Below are 16,736 nucleotides of genomic sequence, written 5' to 3' on the forward strand. Positions count from 1 at the left end.
AAAAATATTTCAATAATAAATTCATAAACAAATATTATATTTAAAAACAAAATTTTAACAATGGGTTCCTCTCTCTCTACTTTAAACAATGAACAATTAAAATCAATTTCATTGACTACAGAAAATACTCCAAAAATCATTCAAGAATTCAGAAATGCTGACACCAACAAGACTGGATTGACTTTAGACCAATTTAAGACCTTCTTCCGTGCCTCAATTCAAGAATGTGATGATGCAACTTTACAAAGTATTTTTGATTCATTTGATAGTGACAAAGTAAGTAAAAAGTTTATATATTATAGATATTTTAAATATTAATATATATTATTCTTAGAATAATCTTTTTTCATTTAAAGAGTTTTCAAGTTGTATTTTCTTGTTGACCAAAACCGATACCAATAGAAAATTGGAATTCTTGTTTGAGACATTCGACGATGATAATAGTGGTTATTTAAGCACCGAGGAGTTAAAGAATGTGATTGAAGTAATGAATACTACCATTAGAATCATTGGTGGTCAAGACATTAATGACCGTATAGATTCCCTTATCGCTTCCATGGAAAGATCTGGTCCAGAGAATGGAATCTCAAAGACTGAGTGGGTATCGAAAGCAAGTGCAGACCAAGCATTGCTTTCTGCTTTTAATTAAAAGATGAAAGTTAAATTGTTAATTCCAATGCTAACTATCAATTATAAATAAATAAAAAAAATTGAACTTTGCTATGTAAAGAGATAAAAAAAATAAAACTTTTATATATATTTATTTTAATTATTTAATTGCAGTTGGTCGAACGATTCTTCCAAATTGATAAGCCAAAAAACTGTAGATCTTGTTGAATAAACTTCTATTATTGAGATAGTCGATTGTGATTTCCTCAGACAATTTTAGATCTTCGTGGAACTGATTTTCAATATATTTGGCCACTCTTTCATCGGCGATGGATACACAGACCTCAAGGTTTCTTTGGCTCCAATGATCGAAATTATATGATCCGATCGTATTATATTTACCATCAATAGTAATTGTCTTTGAATGTAATGTTGTTTTTGTCATTTCGAAAATTCTAACTCCATTTCTATTTGCAAAAAAAAAATTAATATTGTTATAGCAATATAAAATATCTATATATATTTTTAACTTACTGTAAAAATGGTCTATATATATGTTGTCCAGCCATTCTAACCCATGGAACATCAGATTTACCAGCAGTGATTATCTTTACTTCGATTCCTCGTGCAGCAGTGTCAATGATGGCCTTACGCAGTAGTCTTGGTGGTAAAAAGTATGGAGTGGTAATAAAACATTGACTTTTACTGTTCTTTAGCAAAATACTGAGACCTCTCTGAAGATTACGTTTACCTCGCATCAAATTTGACTCCAACACTTGAATCGATACTTTATCGACACGTTTCTTTTCAGAGTTATGGTTGAGTAAAGCAAGCTCTCGTTCCAGATCGTCATCTTCGTCGTGTTCAAGATCATCTTCATCGTCATCTTCGTTATCATCCTCCCATTCGTCCTCTTCGTTATTAAAGTCGTTGAAATACTCTGAATATCTATCATATAGTATCCTGTCCTTTATCGATTCATCGACCAACATGATTGCTCTAGAATTGGCTTTTACATTATTAGGTAGTGAAGAGTCATTTCTACCAGGTGATGGTGATGGTGATGATGATGATGATGATGATGATAAATCAGAAACAATCTCTTCACCAGCAGCTAAACATGCAGATCCCAAACTATTACTACTACTATTATTATTATTACTATTAATTCTATTAATTCCAAAACTATAACTATTATTTAAATAATAATGATATATAGACTTTTCGTATGCTGTAATACTGTTGTCGATACTATTATTAGTTGTAATACTACTTCCAATTACAGTTTTATCTAAACTGTTTGAATTGTCTTTTGTAGATGATGCGCTGGTAGTGTTGGGTTTGGTGTTTGGCAATGGTGTTTCAGCCTCGTTAGGTGTGATGCTACTTGAAAAGTTGGATGTTGAAGGTATATATGAAAAGAGTGACTTTTTATCTTTCTTTTTGCTGTAGAATGCGTCGAGTAGATCTTTAACAGCAGGACCTTCAATCTTGACGTGCGTATCTCTAAAGTAGCTATTCCCCAATAGTTCACCAGCATATTTCTCACTGATGTTCATTCCACCGCAATAGCCAACCTTATCATCTACGACCATCATCTTTCTATGATTTCTGAAATTGATAGGAAAATTCTTGGAGAAGAATGGATTGAAACAAATTAATGCTAGCATTTGTAGTAACAAAGAATATTGTTAGTAAGTAATCTATTAGATATCGAATGGTGTTGGCTCAATAACATACTTGCACCACTTGCTCGTAATTCGTCCAGCATTGAATCAGAGATTGAAGAACTACCAATAGCATCATAAACAAACTTTACTTTACAACCTCTTCTTTGTGCTGCTGTCAACAATTCTATTGTCTTTAGACCTACCCTATCTGGTTCTATCGTATAAGTTTCTATATTTATAGATTCTTTTGCCTATGCATTTAAACAAAAAAAAACAAAAATAAGTATAGTTGTTGTATTATTATTATTATTATTATCAATGAACATACATTTTCTATACTCTCCCACATCGATTGAAATGTCTCATCACCATTGAAGAATAGAGTAACATTATTATTATCACTCCAATTCTCTAATCTATACATTCTATTATTTTGATAGTTTTACGAATTAGTCAATCAAACCAAACATTCAAATATCATAACTCATAATTATTATTAAAAAGAAAAGTTAAAATGATACCTACTTTTTTAAAGTGGATCTATAAACTACATATTTCCATAGTTTAGTCTTTTTAAGAGCATCAAAAAGTTTTGGAGTTTGTTTAGAAGCTCCATTCATTTTTTTTCTATTATTTATACAAATAGTGATTATTACGATATATTACTCTAATAAACATTCAATCTATATATTTGTGAAAAAAAATAAAAGTAAATAGATAAAAGATGATCTAATGATTAGCAATTATGCAAAAAAAAAAAAAAAAAAAACACATGAAAATCTTTAATGTAAATTTCGGTAACAGTGAAAGATTAATGATTCTTTTTTATCGTCAACATTGATTAGCAAAAAAAAAAAAAATTAATAAAATAGAATATATAATACGATCTACTAAGAACAGACAGATCAACTTATAATGACAAAAGCTACAATCTATTATTTGAAATTGAATAACTAAACAGAGATATACTGTGATCTTGATTTTTATTTTCGAATTTATACATAATTATTATCCATCATAATTAAATAACAAGTGAGTGGTATTAATCCAGCGTAGACCCTGCTTAGTCCTCCGTTGGTCCAGTTTCGTTTGAGTAGTTGTAAAGTGGTTTGTCGTTCTTTGACTCGTAGTAGTGATTGTAGTTGTCGTTGGTAACAGAGTCCTGTTAATGGTGTCATGATCGATGAGTAGATCAGTGTGTTACAGAAGGTACTCGATAGTATAAAGTTGATGTATCGCCAGGTCTTTGATTGTGGATTACGTGTGTATTGTTCGAATGAGTATTCTTTGAGACGTGCTAGTTGGAGATCGAGCTGTGATCCCAATATATTGAGTGTCATGTGCAAGCTGAATCCGACCCAAAGTGAGTTGGTGCCACGAGCTTCTATCAGATGATTGAATATTTCAAAGATAGAATCAAACTCTTGTCGTACGATGTATATAGTCAAGATAAGCTCGAACGGATACTCAAAGAATGAACTGACTACACTCTTGAGTAGCGGATGCTGGTAGGATTCTTTGATGGGTAGCATCACAAAGCCTGTCATGAACCGACTGACTTTGTTACCAATGAAACTGAGTGCGTGCTGTGTGATTGATCCACGCCACAATCCACGTATTCCCTGGGTGTTGTATAGCCGTTTGAATGCCTGGTAACCACTGAGTACACCAACGACATTGGTTTGTGTGAAGATTGCTATATTTCTTAGAGGTGTCGCCACGAGCTGAATACCTAGTGCAATACTGGCATTGATGAGCTCAACGAAATCCTCCTGTGAGAGAATACCGGATTGACCACCGCCACCTCTGCTGTAGTCGTAGGTGTGGAAACCAAAGGGTGAGTTGAAATCGTCGTTTCTATGAACACCTTCCTCTGTCACTGAATAATTGTCGTATAGATAACGCATTCTAGGATTCGAAAGAATGGTATGAGCTTTGTTGATATCCAACATCTGTGGTAGAGTTTTACCATTGTTCTTGTCGGGATGATATTTAAGTGCCAACTTTCTGTAGCTGTTTGTTATTTCTTTGGTATCGGCATTTTCAGAGACGTTCAACAATTCATAGAGACCTCTACCTGCTGATAATAACTCTCTGAGCTCTTCTTGTGTTGGAGCAGGTTGTCTAGACATTACACACACACAATGACCTTATAAATTAATAAATATATAAAAATGCAATAAAAAAAATTCTTATTTTCTTTAAAAAATTTTCAAAAACGTTTTTGAATTTTTAAAATCAAATCAAAAAAAGGTAAAATGAAGTAATTGTGATCTTTTTTCCACCATAATTATTATTTATATTTTAATAACAAAAAATATATAAATGATTTATTTGAACTCGGCAAAAAAAAAAAACAATAATTATATTTTGATATTTAAATAAAAAGAGTCTGTTTATAATTGTTACTTTTTTCTTCATTTTTAAATTTTGTTAAAAATCTATTAAAATAATGAACTGGTAACCTCGGAATCTTTAAAAACTAAAATAATTGTCCATGGTATTGAGTTTTTCTTTGATCTTTTTAAAATGAATCATAGAAATTCCAACTAAAACTAAAGATTTTTTGAAAATACTAAAGTATTTAAATAAACCAAACCATGGTCATTCTAATCATAATTATAAAACTATGGATAAATTATTTTCAGAGGTACTATTAAATAGAGTAGTAAATCAAAAGATATTTGAGAATGTTTCGATTTTATCAACAAATAAAGGTGGTAAATCATTCGAGTGGAACGAAGTTATAAAGAATCCATATGTGATGTGCGCACATAATCTATTGGATCATTTAAAGTCGTATTTGGAGAGTGACAGTGTTAAGTACAATGGTGTAACTAGAGATGAATACTCCACTGAATTCAATATCAATAGTAAAGGTAGACTTGATGAATCATTGGTTTTGGAGCATGCCATAATCGGTGGAAGCTTAGAGATGGTAGAATATCTAATGAATCACTTTAGACTAGTCGGGTCAAAGGTTGGTCAGGATAGAATTGGCAAGCTTCGAGAAGCAACACTCGATAGTATGTTGATACAGTGCTCTGAAAATGGAAGAATCGATGTTGCTCAATATCTTTTGGCCACTTTCCCCGAACACTATTGGGATTATTATAGCGCTATGGTGATTGCTCCAAAATCCGGTGACATGGAGACCTTGAAGTTCTTTATTGATTTGGTAGACACTCATGGAATTGATAGAAGCCAACAATCTAATGTATTCAATACAGCAGCCCAGTACGGTACTGTGGAATTGATTAAATTGTTAAAAGACAATAGAGAAAAAGATTTTAGCAAAAGCAATATGTTCCTATATGCAATCTACAACGGAAATATTAAGGTACTCCATTATCTTCTCGAAGAACACATCGGACTTCTCAATCGAAATGACACCAATCTCTTGGAAAGTGCAGCAAACTACAATCAATTTGAAATATTCAAATTATTATTTCAACATAACTGTGTTTACTCTGACCAAGTCATTGAATATATAGCTGCCAAGGGTAATCTGGAAATGCTTGTATGGGTCCAACAACAAACAAACTGTGAACTAACAAGTCAAGTAATGGAGTGGGCCACATTTAATGGACATACCGAGATGGTTAAGTGGTTATTTAAGAATACGACACTGACTTGCAATGAAGAAATGGTGGATGGAGCAATCGGCCAAGGTCATTTGGAAACTGTTCAATTGCTTTACGAAAATTGCACATCAAGAGCTTCATCTATGGCATTGACAAACGCTGTATCTGATAACCATATCAACGTTGTTAGATGGATGATTGAGAATAATCATTCCTTTGGCCAACAGGATGATGCTATGAGTACAGCAGTGGTACGTGGTCACTTGGAATGCCTAAAATACCTTCACGAAAATACTACATTTGGTTGTACACCTAATGATATGGATCAAGCAGCATACAATGGTGATCTAAATGTTATCAAATTCCTAACCGAGAATAGAAGTGAAGGATGTTCAACGCAAGCGATGGATAATGCTATAACGGAAGGACACATGGATGTTTTAGAGTACCTCCATTTAAATCGAACCGAAGGTTGCACAAGTGGCGTACTGCCATTAGCAATTAAAAATGGTGAAATCAAAATTGCTCTTTGGTTAATGAAAAATAGAACCGAATGTAAACAAACGTTAGAGTTTGGAGACATAGAAGGCTTTATCGATAATATTCTCGTAAATGATTATCATGAAACATTGGAATGGATACTTAATAATATTTCTATACCAACTGAACAAATAATCAATTATAAGAATGCATTAATCGAAAGATATCCAAACTCTATTAGATCTCTACAATTATTAAATAAACATTAACTAAATTTATCAATCAAACATATTCATATTCCTTTTTTTTTGAATTTCTATGATGATTGCATTAAAATGAAAAAAATAAAAATAAAAAAAAACTGAAAATTTTTAAAGAATTTTTGCAATGATCGAAAAAAGGTGTAGGATCATTAAGATCATTAAAAAATTAATTTATAAATAACTTTATTAAAAAAATGGTAATTATAGATTGTTTAATGATATCGTATTATAATACTAACTTTATCAATTAATATATAGCTACCTCTATCCTTACTACGTACTGGACAAGGCCATCAGATTGTAAATATATAATTATTCATTACTATCAACCAAACATACTAACCTCATCATTAATCGATTTATTTTTTTTTAGATGGTCGAATTAAAGAATGGTGAAACATTTAATGGCTACCTGGTGAATTGTGATAATTGGATGAATATAAATTTAAAGAATGTTATTAGAACTTCAAAAGTAAGATGAACAAGTACCTACACTTTAGTGATAGTATAACTAATCAAACAATCTCTTTAAAAATAAAAATAACAGGATAGTGATAAGTTTTGGAAACTTCAGAGTTGTTATATAAGAGGAAATACTATTAAATATATATCCGTACCAGATGAAGTATGTGTTGAATCGATCTTAATATTTAGTGAACCGCAATGTTGCTAACATTTTAAATAATACTTATTATAGATTATCGATATGGTTGTTGAAGAAGAACAAGTAGTAAAACAACATCAACCAGCATCATCAGCAGGTAGAGGTGATTCATCATCCAGAGGTCGTGGAAGAGGAAGAGGTGATGGCAGTGGTGGAAGAGGTAGAGGTGACGGTAGCTCTAGCCGTGGTAGAGGCGATGGAAGTGTTGGTAGAGGTAGAGGTGAATATAGAGGTCGTGGTAGAGGCGATGGAAGTGTTGGTAGAGGCAGAGGTGTACATACTTAATAAACTACAGAACAAACAAACAAACAAACAAACAAACAACAAAATAATATTATTTTATAACTACAAAAAAAAAAAACGATGTTTTATTTAGTTTATCATTTAGATAGAGATTTAATGATTAATCTAGCTACATTCTTGCTTGCAATAGTTTCTGTTTCCATTGTAGATACAGCATGTTCGAATGCATTAATATAATACAGGTTATTGTCGATCTTAATAGGTGGGAATTTAGATGTTGGTGTTAAAACAGGATAAGCTTTCCATGCATGTCTATTTTGAATAATTTGATGTTAGTTTTAATTAAGTGTTGAGATAATGAGTTGGTTGTTAGACCTACAATTTAAGAGTAGTATGATTATTAAACAATTTAGAGAATAGTTCTTCATCAAGTTTATTCTCTGAGAACATCTTGAATAATGTACGACCATCCTTAATAATACCCTAAAAAATAAAATAACTTTAGAATGATCATTAAATATATTATGATTAAAAGATTGATTGATAGTTACTCTTGGATTTCTTGATGCAACAAAGAATGGAATTGATTTGTTGTGAGATGTCAAGACATGCTCTGGTATCTTTTCGTTTGGTGGCAATCCAAAATAAGTTGGATTTAATGAGGTGGCAGCAATTAAATAAGTATTCACTGTTTTGTATTCTTTGTGCACAATATTATTAGCATTATCGATATCCTGTAGCTTGATATTGGCTAATTCCAATGGTGTTGCCAAGATGACAATATCAAATTCATAGTCTTTCTCTGTACCTTCTTGATTGACAGCAGTGATTTTATATGATTCCTTCTCCTTTTTGATGGTTTTTACACTTTGTTTGATAGTTGCACTTTGTGATTTCTTTGTAAAAAAAAAAGATAGATATATTTAGAGTAATGTTGCTTTGAATACTATTGCTACATTTACTTACTTCTAACATTTTCTTTGCAAGTAAATAATTACCACCTTTGATTGCATAGAGATCATCCTCTGCACCAACAAGAGCAATCATTGCAGCGAAAGCAGCAATCTTATCATAATCTTGATTGTAGTTGACACGAATAGCAGCACTAAGGATTTCCTCAATGAATGGTTTCGAAATACTTGCATTGGTTACAAAGAATTGTTCAGCTGTTACCTTTGTAATATCTGGTAGATCTATTCTATCAAAGAATTCCTGTACCGTATTGAATGGCTCTTCATATTTATAACTTTTTAAAAAGTTATTAACAACAACATCTCTGCTATCTAATAAGAAATGAATGAATAATTAATAACAAGTTCTTTTTAAAAAATATATATGTATGATAATTAATTACTTTTGAATCTAATTGGATCTAATAAATAATTGTAAATCATTTTAAACTTATCTACTAAATGATGAAGAGTACTTTGTTGAAATATCATCTTTTCACCATTCCAAATTGAAAAGATAGTACCATTTTTCTCTGGATAGTAAACTTCCAATTTCAAATCTTTTACTAGTTGGTTGATGTTTTCGTTGAGTGGATGTATAATACTTCCACCCAATTCGGCAGGAGAACCATCGATATCTACGATTCTGGCTCTACCACCTACCATTTCCCTTTCGAAAACGGTGATCTCCAATCTACTACCAAGTTGATTATGAAGATAATAGGCACAACTGGAACCACCAATACCACCACCTATGATGGCAACTCGTTTTGAGAAATGGTCACCTCCTTTGTTGTTCAAGAAACGTTTCACTCTGGCTTCATGGTCATCATGTGCAGGTTGCAATGGTTTAACTTTTAGTTCCTCCACATTTATATCTTTTACTGCTGTTGGATGTTGCTCCACTGCTAAAACAACAAAAACCAAACTTATAAATAAAATTGTTATAGAAAATAATAATTTCATTGTTGTTCACTATTCTATCTGATTGATTAAAAATTTAATTTAGCAAGTATTTTTTTTTTTTTTTTTTTTTTTTAATTATTTTTTTTAATTTTAATTTATTTAAATTTAATTTTTTAAATCAATCAGTTGTTACAGCTTTAGCCAAATTCTTTGGACGATCTGGATCAATACCTTTGAGACATGCAACTTCATAGGCAATCAATTGCAATGGGATGGCAGCCAAGAGTGAGGTTAGTACACCGTTGCTTGGGATGAGAATGGTGTCATCGGCAATGTGTTTTGCCAATGTTTGATTGTTGGTGATGATGATTGTGTATGCACCACGTGCTTTGACTTCCTCTGCAGCAATTCTCATGAGTTGGGCGTGTGCATCATCCAAAACTATTAAAATGATTGGTGTACCCTGTTCGATCAATGCAAATGGACCGTGTTTGAGTGCACCTCCACTGTATCCCTCAGCGTGGATATAGGTGATCTCCTTGATCTTGAGTGCACCTTCGTATGCAATTGGCTCAGAGAGACCCTTACCCAAGACAAACATTGATTGCTTCTTGTAGAGCTTCTGTGCAATACGGTGGCATTGGTCGCGCACTCTCAGCGCCATTCCAAGATTGGTTGGTAGACGATGCAATGACTCAATGAGATGACGACGCTTTCCTTCTTCGAGTCCACGGTGTTGTGCGAACCAATTGGCAATCAATGACAATACTGTGACCTGAGAGGTGAATGCCTTGGTAGAGGCGACTGCATGTTCACGACCGGCATTCAAATAGACACCACAGATTGCACCACGAGCAATCAGAGATCCTACTGCATTGACAACTGAGAAGCATGGAGTATTACACTCACCTGCCAATGACATGACACGATGAACGTCCTTTGTTTCACCGCTTTGCGAGATCATGAGGATACCGGCATTGGTGTGTGGCAGACTGTCACGACTAACCTCTGCAGCATCGATAACCTGGATAGTGTCGAATGCACCTAGGTATCTCATAATCTTTGCACCGAGTTGGCCAGCAAAGTAACTGGTTCCGCAGCCAGTGATAATCAAGTTTTTGATTGGTAGCAATAGCTCTTTAGCCTCTTCAAGACCACCAAGTTTGACACGTGAATCATCAAAGATACGACCACCGTAATTGAGTGCTCTCGAGATGGACATTGGTTGCTCCATGATCTCCTTGATAGTCCAATGAGGGTATGGCTCTGGTGACAACTGGATCTGCTCGTGGGCAGCCAACTCTATACGAGAGAGATCAAGTGAGTGACCGTCAGCTCTCAAAACAGCAATCTCACCATTCTCCATTGAGATGAACTCTTTAGTGTGACGGGCAAAGGCACCTGCCTCTGACGCAATAAACATTCTATCTTTTCCGATACCAATCAACAAAGGACTACCATTCTTTAGTGCAATGATTTGATCTGGTGCCTCTTTGCTAACGACAGCAACACCCCATGTACCTTGTAATTGTTTCTGTGTCTCTTTAACAGCATCGATAGTAGAGAATCCTTGATCTAAAAACATACCAATCTAATTGTTTTTTTTAAAGATATAGAAGTTAGTAAATGGTAATAAAGAACTAAATCTTTAAAGATACATACAAGTTGAGCAATAACTTCAGTATCAGTCTCTGATCTGAATACAACACCTTTCTTTTCAAGCATTTCACGCAAGTTTGAGCTATTTTCAATGACACCATTATGTACAACAGCAACTCTATTCTTATCGTCGTGGTGTGGATGTGCGTTCTTATCGGTTTTTCCACCATGTGTAGCCCATCTTGTATGTGCAATACCAATGACATGTCCTTTATGTAACTATTAATAAATAAAATTAATAAAAATTTAATTTTTGATGGTGTTGTCTATTTAAAAAATTTGATTATTATTTACATGCGTAACTGATTTCAATCTTGAAATTGCATCACTGGTTGTATTTAAACTTGCGTATTTAGAGGTGACCAACTCGTTTGATGGTGAAATAGTGGTGACACCAGCAGAGTCATATCCTCTGTTTTCAAGAATAGAGAGACCTTCAATCAAATAATTGATGGCTTCCTCCTTTCCAATGAATCCAATGATACCACAGACATCGTTTGATTCTAACGCATCGGACGACGATGATGTATCTGATGACTCTATTATATGATTATGTGTAACTTGTAATCTTCTTAAAGCTTGCAAATCCATTTTATATTCTATGTATATATATTTATATTTATAAAATCTATTTCTACAAAGTTTTTACTACAAACAAAAATACTACTGTGTAGCTAAATAAATATATTAATATGAGTATAAATGTGAAAATAATTATTTTTATTATTTGATTGATTTTGATATTAAAAAATTTCACCAACTGAAATAAATCAAATCAAGAGTAGTCTACAACAACAAAATATGTAATATTTTGAGGTAAATGCAATGATGGATCAATTATAATTGTATTATATATATTATAAAATTGATTGATGAATAATTGAAAAATAAAAATAAAAAACAGTGTTTTTGTTTTTTTTTTTGTTGTAAGTTTAATCAATTAATTATTTTTGATTGATTATAATTATATATATGTAAAAAAGTAATTAATGTGTGTGTGTTAACTCAACTATAATGACAACTTGCATTGTCCATTTATATTTAACACTTTTTTACCATCAAAATTATTTTTATTAACAAAAATATTATTATTTTTACAACTTCAGTTCAATATATATTTAGGAGGGGGTGCAAAGCTGTTAAAGATCTTTTTTATGATAAAAACGAGTCATTATTCCAAAAATTGGGGGTAATTACAACCACATCGGTGAGTCAACTTTATTTTTATTGTGATGACTCAATTAATTTTTTATTATTAAAGAATATGATCATTGTATCACCAATTTATAAAAAAAATAAAAAAAATAAAAAAAAAATAGTTAACTCTTATTAATATCTGAATTTCTTTTTGAATCTTTCATAGACTTCTTCATCTGTTGCTTTGTCACTTGATTTCTCATATTGATTTGTATCTGATGATGATTCATTAGTATAAGATGCATGAACGTTGTTATAGCTATCATGATTAAAAGTAATTACTTACATCTATTGTGTAGTTTAGATTGATTCTTATTGGTGGTGGTGGTGTTGGTGTTGCCAGACTGGTCTATCTTCTCTCTTGCCTCTTCTGTTTCTAAAATATTCTTTATTTTATATTTAGTTGGTAAGACGACTTCCGATATACCGGCTACCCAATTGGTTTTGTCTTCTTCTTTCTTTCGACCTTTATTTACAAGTAGATGTGATGGTGTTTCGTAGAGTGATTGTTGGAGTGCCTTGTGCTCTTCAATCTTTTCTTGTAGTACATCTTTGTTGTTGTTGTTGTCAATGTCTTGATTTGTTTCTTTTGATGATTGTTGAACTGTTGTATTAACCTGCTTATTATAAAGTTGTTCTTGTTTCCTTCTCTGCATTTCTTCATTAATATATTTTTCCCTAAAAAATGAATAAATAATAAATTTTTAAGTATTCAATTACAAATTATAAATATATATATTGTTGTTATAGCTTACATATGTATGTTAACTTTATTATTTTCAGAGTGAGTAACAAATGAATCATCAAGTTTATTCTCTAACTCTCTTAGATGAGTCTTTAAATGAGGACCTTCCGCTAAAACACCAACATTTACACCTTTTCCTTTTGATCTCATTTTTTGTTTCTCTTTGGTTGCTTCTATAACATCGGATAGTGACAATTCATTATCTACATCATCTCTATCACCATTCTCATTATCTATCTTTTCAGTAGGTGCAGAATCATTGTGCTCTACACCACCATTATCCTGTTCTTTCTTTCTTATTGCTCTTTTTTTATTTCTAGATTTAAATAAACTACTATTTTTGTTTATATCATTATCACTTTTATTATCATTTACTATTTCTTCATCTTTATTTGTATTGTTATTATTATTATTGATATCTTCACTCATTATTTATAACTATTCAATTTATCTTTAAAAAATAATTTATTTTTATTTTTATTTTTGTTTTTTTTTTTTTTTTTTTTTGTAATTTAGATTACCATTTATTTTTATATATTTAATTTATTTAAACATGTTCAAGTCTTAATGATAGACGATTCAAGTCACCAAAAATACCAGCAGCAGTAACAGTTGCACCAGCACCAGGACCTTGAATTACGAGTGGTGTTTTGTTGTATCTATCACTGTAAATTGCAATGATGTTATCACATTCAGTCAAGTTTGCAAAGGGATGGCTTGTTGGATATTCTCTGAGTGACACTGATGCTTTGGCATCGTTACACTCTTTGTTGAATTCAATGACACCACTGTATCTCAAAACAGAGTTATTCTTGATGGCATTCTGTCTCTTTGAGTCGTAGAGACTGTCTAGCTTGATGAGATGCTTCGAGAGGAATTCTTCAGTGTTGGCGTTCAGTGCATCGTTATCGTCTTTTGGAATGAGACTGACGACATCGACAGAGGATTCATTGAACTTACCGAGAACCTCTCGAGTAAGAATGATAATCTTGCGTGCAAAGTCTTGTCCGTTGAGGTCGTCTCTGGGGTCAGGCTCGGTATATCCATTCTGTTTTGCGGTGAGCACAATATCAGAGAATCGTTTCGAGTTATCACGACCATAGTTATTAAAGATGAACGATAGAGTACCCGAGAAGATACCCTCGATCTTTGTGATACGATCTCCAGTGGCTACCATCTGTTGGAGCATATGAATGATTGGCAAACCTCCACCAACTGTTGTCTCATAGTATAGATGTGAGGCATTCTTATTGGATGCCGATTGGATTTGATCGTATAGCTCTTGTGTACCTGAGAAGCCGACTTTGTTTGGTGTGATCACATGAACACCTCTCGATAACCACTTACTATAGAGTTTTGGTATTTCTTTGTTTGCAGAGCAATCGATAATAACAGAATGTCTAGGATTAATATTTGATAGGAATTCTGCCATCTTATCTAAATCATAAACTATTATAAACAATAAAAAAAAAAACAGTAAGAATCTATAGATTACCTCATAAAATTAAATAATAATAATAATAACTTACATTCTTTTGAATTATCAAGTTGATCTTTCCAATTGCCTAAATCGATGCCTGTTGTAGAGAATAGTGATCGTTTAGAGTTTGTTATTGCACGAATCACGAATTGATGTTTCAATTTCTTTTGAGAGGTAGGGTTGCTGAGTGATCTCTTGATTTGTTCTATTAGTTCTGATCCTATCAAACCTGGTCCAACGATACCGATCGATATGACATCAGGATCGAAAGGTCTATAGAAAGTGGAATGCACCGCTCTCAATGCCAAAGGTGTATCTTTATCTACCAAAACGGCTGAAATATTTCTCTCCGATGAACCTTGTGCAATCGCTTTAATATTTACACCACTCTTTGTGAGAGCAGAGAAGAACTTTGAAGCAACACCAATTGAACTAACCATCTTATCACCTACCGCAGCAATGATACTACATTCTTTTACCAATTCAATCTTAATTTTAATTAGAAAAATAGAATAATTAATATTTTACAACAATTCTATTAAGTTCTTTTAACAATTCAATAATTACAGTTTGAATATGACCAGTGAATTTAATTTCATTAAAGAATTCTTTTTTGATTGCCTCTAATGCAATGTCACCATCTTTTTCAGGAATTGCTATACAAATAGAGCTTTGTGAAGATCCTTGTGATATTAAAAGTACTGATACCTTTACATCTCTCAATGCTAGGAATACACGTTGTGCTAAATTACTGACACCTAAACCTGCTCCTTCAACATTGATCAATGATACTTTACGAATAGCAGAGAATCCTTTAACATTATAAATTGATTCTGATTCCAAGAATGAATCTGAATGACTAAAATATTATAAACAAATATATTAATATACTATAATTGTTAAATTAATTATTAATTAAATGGTTACTTACATTAAAGAACCATTATTTGATAGATTAAAGAAATTACGAATTCTAATTGGTATATTATTTTTAATGGCAGGTGGCATTGTATGTGGATGAAGAATATTGGCACCATAGTAAGACAACTCGCTTACCTCATGATAGGAGATTTCTTTGAGAATGGTTGCTTTCGGTACTATCTTGGGGTCAGCACTAAACAGACCATCGACATCCTTCCAAATGGTAATGAGCTTGGACTTTAATAATGCACCGAAAATAGAAGCAGAGTAGTCCGATCCATTACGTTGAAGTGTTGTTGGCATTCCGGTGGGCGAACACGCAATGAATCCAGTGACGATTAGAATCTTCAAGTCTACAGTAAAGTTTAGCTTCATCCATTGAGTCAATTCACTTTCGGAACGATTCCAATCAATGACTGGTCCACATTCACCTTTGGAAACATAGAGAGTTTTTCGAGTATCCAACCAGCTTGTAGATATACCTCTACTTCTTAGGTAGAGTGTCAGCAAGAGAGCCGACCAAACCTCACCGTGTCCAACGATGAGATCCTCCATTTCCTCGGACATTGACTGTGTGATTGCGATGGCACGAAGCACCTCTTTGATCTTTGTGATATCTGCCTTGAGTTCCGATTCGAATTCAGCTGATAGCTCAGCATTGATGAGACCACGCGAACACTTGACCAACTTGTCATAAAGTTGATCGGCAACTTGTTCGTAGGAATTATCACGTGACTTTGCTAATTGTGTTAATTTCAACAGTGTATTGGTTACACCTTCCATTGCAGAGACAACAACAGCTTGAACCGATCTCACACTAGAAGCACTGCTAGAATCAATACTCTTATCGAATGCAATATGATCATTTTTAGAGTGTTCAATGACATCCAAAACTTTTGAATAGTTCTCTGAGGTACCTAGAATACTACCTCCAATCTTTATAAAAAGTTTATTATTAGAAAAATAAAAAAAAAAGAGTTCACCAGATTGATTCTAATACATTACTTTATGTACATGCCATTTACATTGCAAATAATTTTCAGTAGTGTCCATTATTTTATTATTATTTTATTTTTAAGAAGAAATAATGATTTGATTATACTGGAGTAAATGATGATATAAATTTGATATAGAATCAAATTACTTATTTTTATTGTTTGACTTTTTCTTTTGAAAGTCAAATTATTTGTATGTATGTTTTTCAATGTGAGTTCATAGTGGTTTACTCTAGTTTAATATATGTGTGTGGGAATCACTACCACTGACAAATCACCACTCTATTAATATTTATATTTAAAAAAAAAATTAGGTAATACCCAATACCATATCCCATCATATCATTCCCTTTTTTGCTAATCATCGGGT

The 16,736-nt window shown here is 32.6% G+C and overlaps 9 protein-coding genes across 9 annotated transcripts; 3 read left to right on the forward strand and 6 right to left on the reverse strand.

Annotated features, from left to right (window-relative positions):
• Positions 1-60: 60 nt before the first annotated feature.
• PPL_11129 (EF-hand domain-containing protein) lies at positions 61-649 on the forward strand (the record flags this gene model as incomplete). The annotated part of the gene is made up of 2 exons (XM_020581887.1): positions 61-276; positions 335-649. The coding sequence occupies 2 exons, from the start codon at positions 61-63 to the stop codon at positions 647-649; spliced, it is 531 nt and encodes a 176-aa protein (XP_020427757.1).
• A 120-nt stretch (positions 650-769) lies between these two features.
• On the reverse strand, positions 770-2,899 carry PPL_11130 (phospholipase D; the record flags this gene model as incomplete). The annotated part of the gene is made up of 5 exons (XM_020581888.1): positions 770-1,076; positions 1,144-2,272; positions 2,350-2,530; positions 2,608-2,704; positions 2,805-2,899. 5 exons carry the CDS (start codon positions 2,897-2,899, stop codon positions 770-772), a joined length of 1,809 nt encoding a protein of 602 aa, XP_020427758.1.
• A 375-nt stretch (positions 2,900-3,274) lies between these two features.
• Positions 3,275-4,411, reverse strand: PPL_11131 (uncharacterized protein; the record flags this gene model as incomplete). Its single annotated transcript, XM_020581889.1, has 1 exon — positions 3,275-4,411. One exon carries the CDS (start codon positions 4,409-4,411, stop codon positions 3,275-3,277), a length of 1,137 nt encoding a protein of 378 aa, XP_020427759.1.
• Positions 4,412-4,908: 497 nt separating this feature from the next.
• Positions 4,909-6,612, forward strand: PPL_11132 (uncharacterized protein; the record flags this gene model as incomplete). Its single annotated transcript, XM_020581890.1, has 1 exon — positions 4,909-6,612. The coding sequence occupies one exon, from the start codon at positions 4,909-4,911 to the stop codon at positions 6,610-6,612; it is 1,704 nt and encodes a 567-aa protein (XP_020427760.1).
• A 188-nt stretch (positions 6,613-6,800) lies between these two features.
• Positions 6,801-7,555, forward strand: lsm4 (U6 snRNA-associated Sm-like protein LSm4; the record flags this gene model as incomplete). Its single annotated transcript, XM_020581891.1, has 5 exons — positions 6,801-6,803; positions 6,865-6,906; positions 6,980-7,078; positions 7,154-7,231; positions 7,304-7,555. The coding sequence occupies 5 exons, from the start codon at positions 6,801-6,803 to the stop codon at positions 7,553-7,555; spliced, it is 474 nt and encodes a 157-aa protein (XP_020427761.1).
• Positions 7,556-7,609: 54 nt separating this feature from the next.
• On the reverse strand, positions 7,610-9,429 carry PPL_11134 (uncharacterized protein; the record flags this gene model as incomplete). Its single annotated transcript, XM_020581892.1, has 6 exons — positions 7,610-7,615; positions 7,687-7,825; positions 7,893-7,996; positions 8,065-8,409; positions 8,480-8,796; positions 8,868-9,429. 6 exons carry the CDS (start codon positions 9,427-9,429, stop codon positions 7,610-7,612), a joined length of 1,473 nt encoding a protein of 490 aa, XP_020427762.1.
• Positions 9,430-9,547: 118 nt separating this feature from the next.
• PPL_11135 (glutamine-fructose-6-phosphate transaminase) lies at positions 9,548-11,619 on the reverse strand (the record flags this gene model as incomplete). Its single annotated transcript, XM_020581893.1, has 3 exons — positions 9,548-10,960; positions 11,032-11,247; positions 11,323-11,619. The coding sequence occupies 3 exons, from the start codon at positions 11,617-11,619 to the stop codon at positions 9,548-9,550; spliced, it is 1,926 nt and encodes a 641-aa protein (XP_020427763.1).
• A 738-nt stretch (positions 11,620-12,357) lies between these two features.
• On the reverse strand, positions 12,358-13,399 carry PPL_11136 (telomere length and silencing 1 family protein; the record flags this gene model as incomplete). Its single annotated transcript, XM_020581894.1, has 3 exons — positions 12,358-12,484; positions 12,508-12,903; positions 12,981-13,399. The coding sequence occupies 3 exons, from the start codon at positions 13,397-13,399 to the stop codon at positions 12,358-12,360; spliced, it is 942 nt and encodes a 313-aa protein (XP_020427764.1).
• Positions 13,400-13,517: 118 nt separating this feature from the next.
• Positions 13,518-16,424, reverse strand: PPL_11137 (uncharacterized protein; the record flags this gene model as incomplete). Its single annotated transcript, XM_020581895.1, has 5 exons — positions 13,518-14,419; positions 14,500-14,938; positions 14,979-15,309; positions 15,382-16,307; positions 16,377-16,424. The coding sequence occupies 5 exons, from the start codon at positions 16,422-16,424 to the stop codon at positions 13,518-13,520; spliced, it is 2,646 nt and encodes an 881-aa protein (XP_020427765.1).
• Positions 16,425-16,736: the final 312 nt, after the last annotated feature.

Source organism: Heterostelium album, assembly GCF_000004825.1.
Source record: "Heterostelium album PN500 unplaced genomic scaffold PPL_contig20, whole genome shotgun sequence".
Taxonomy (NCBI): Eukaryota; Evosea; class Eumycetozoa; order Acytosteliales; family Acytosteliaceae; genus Heterostelium; species Heterostelium album.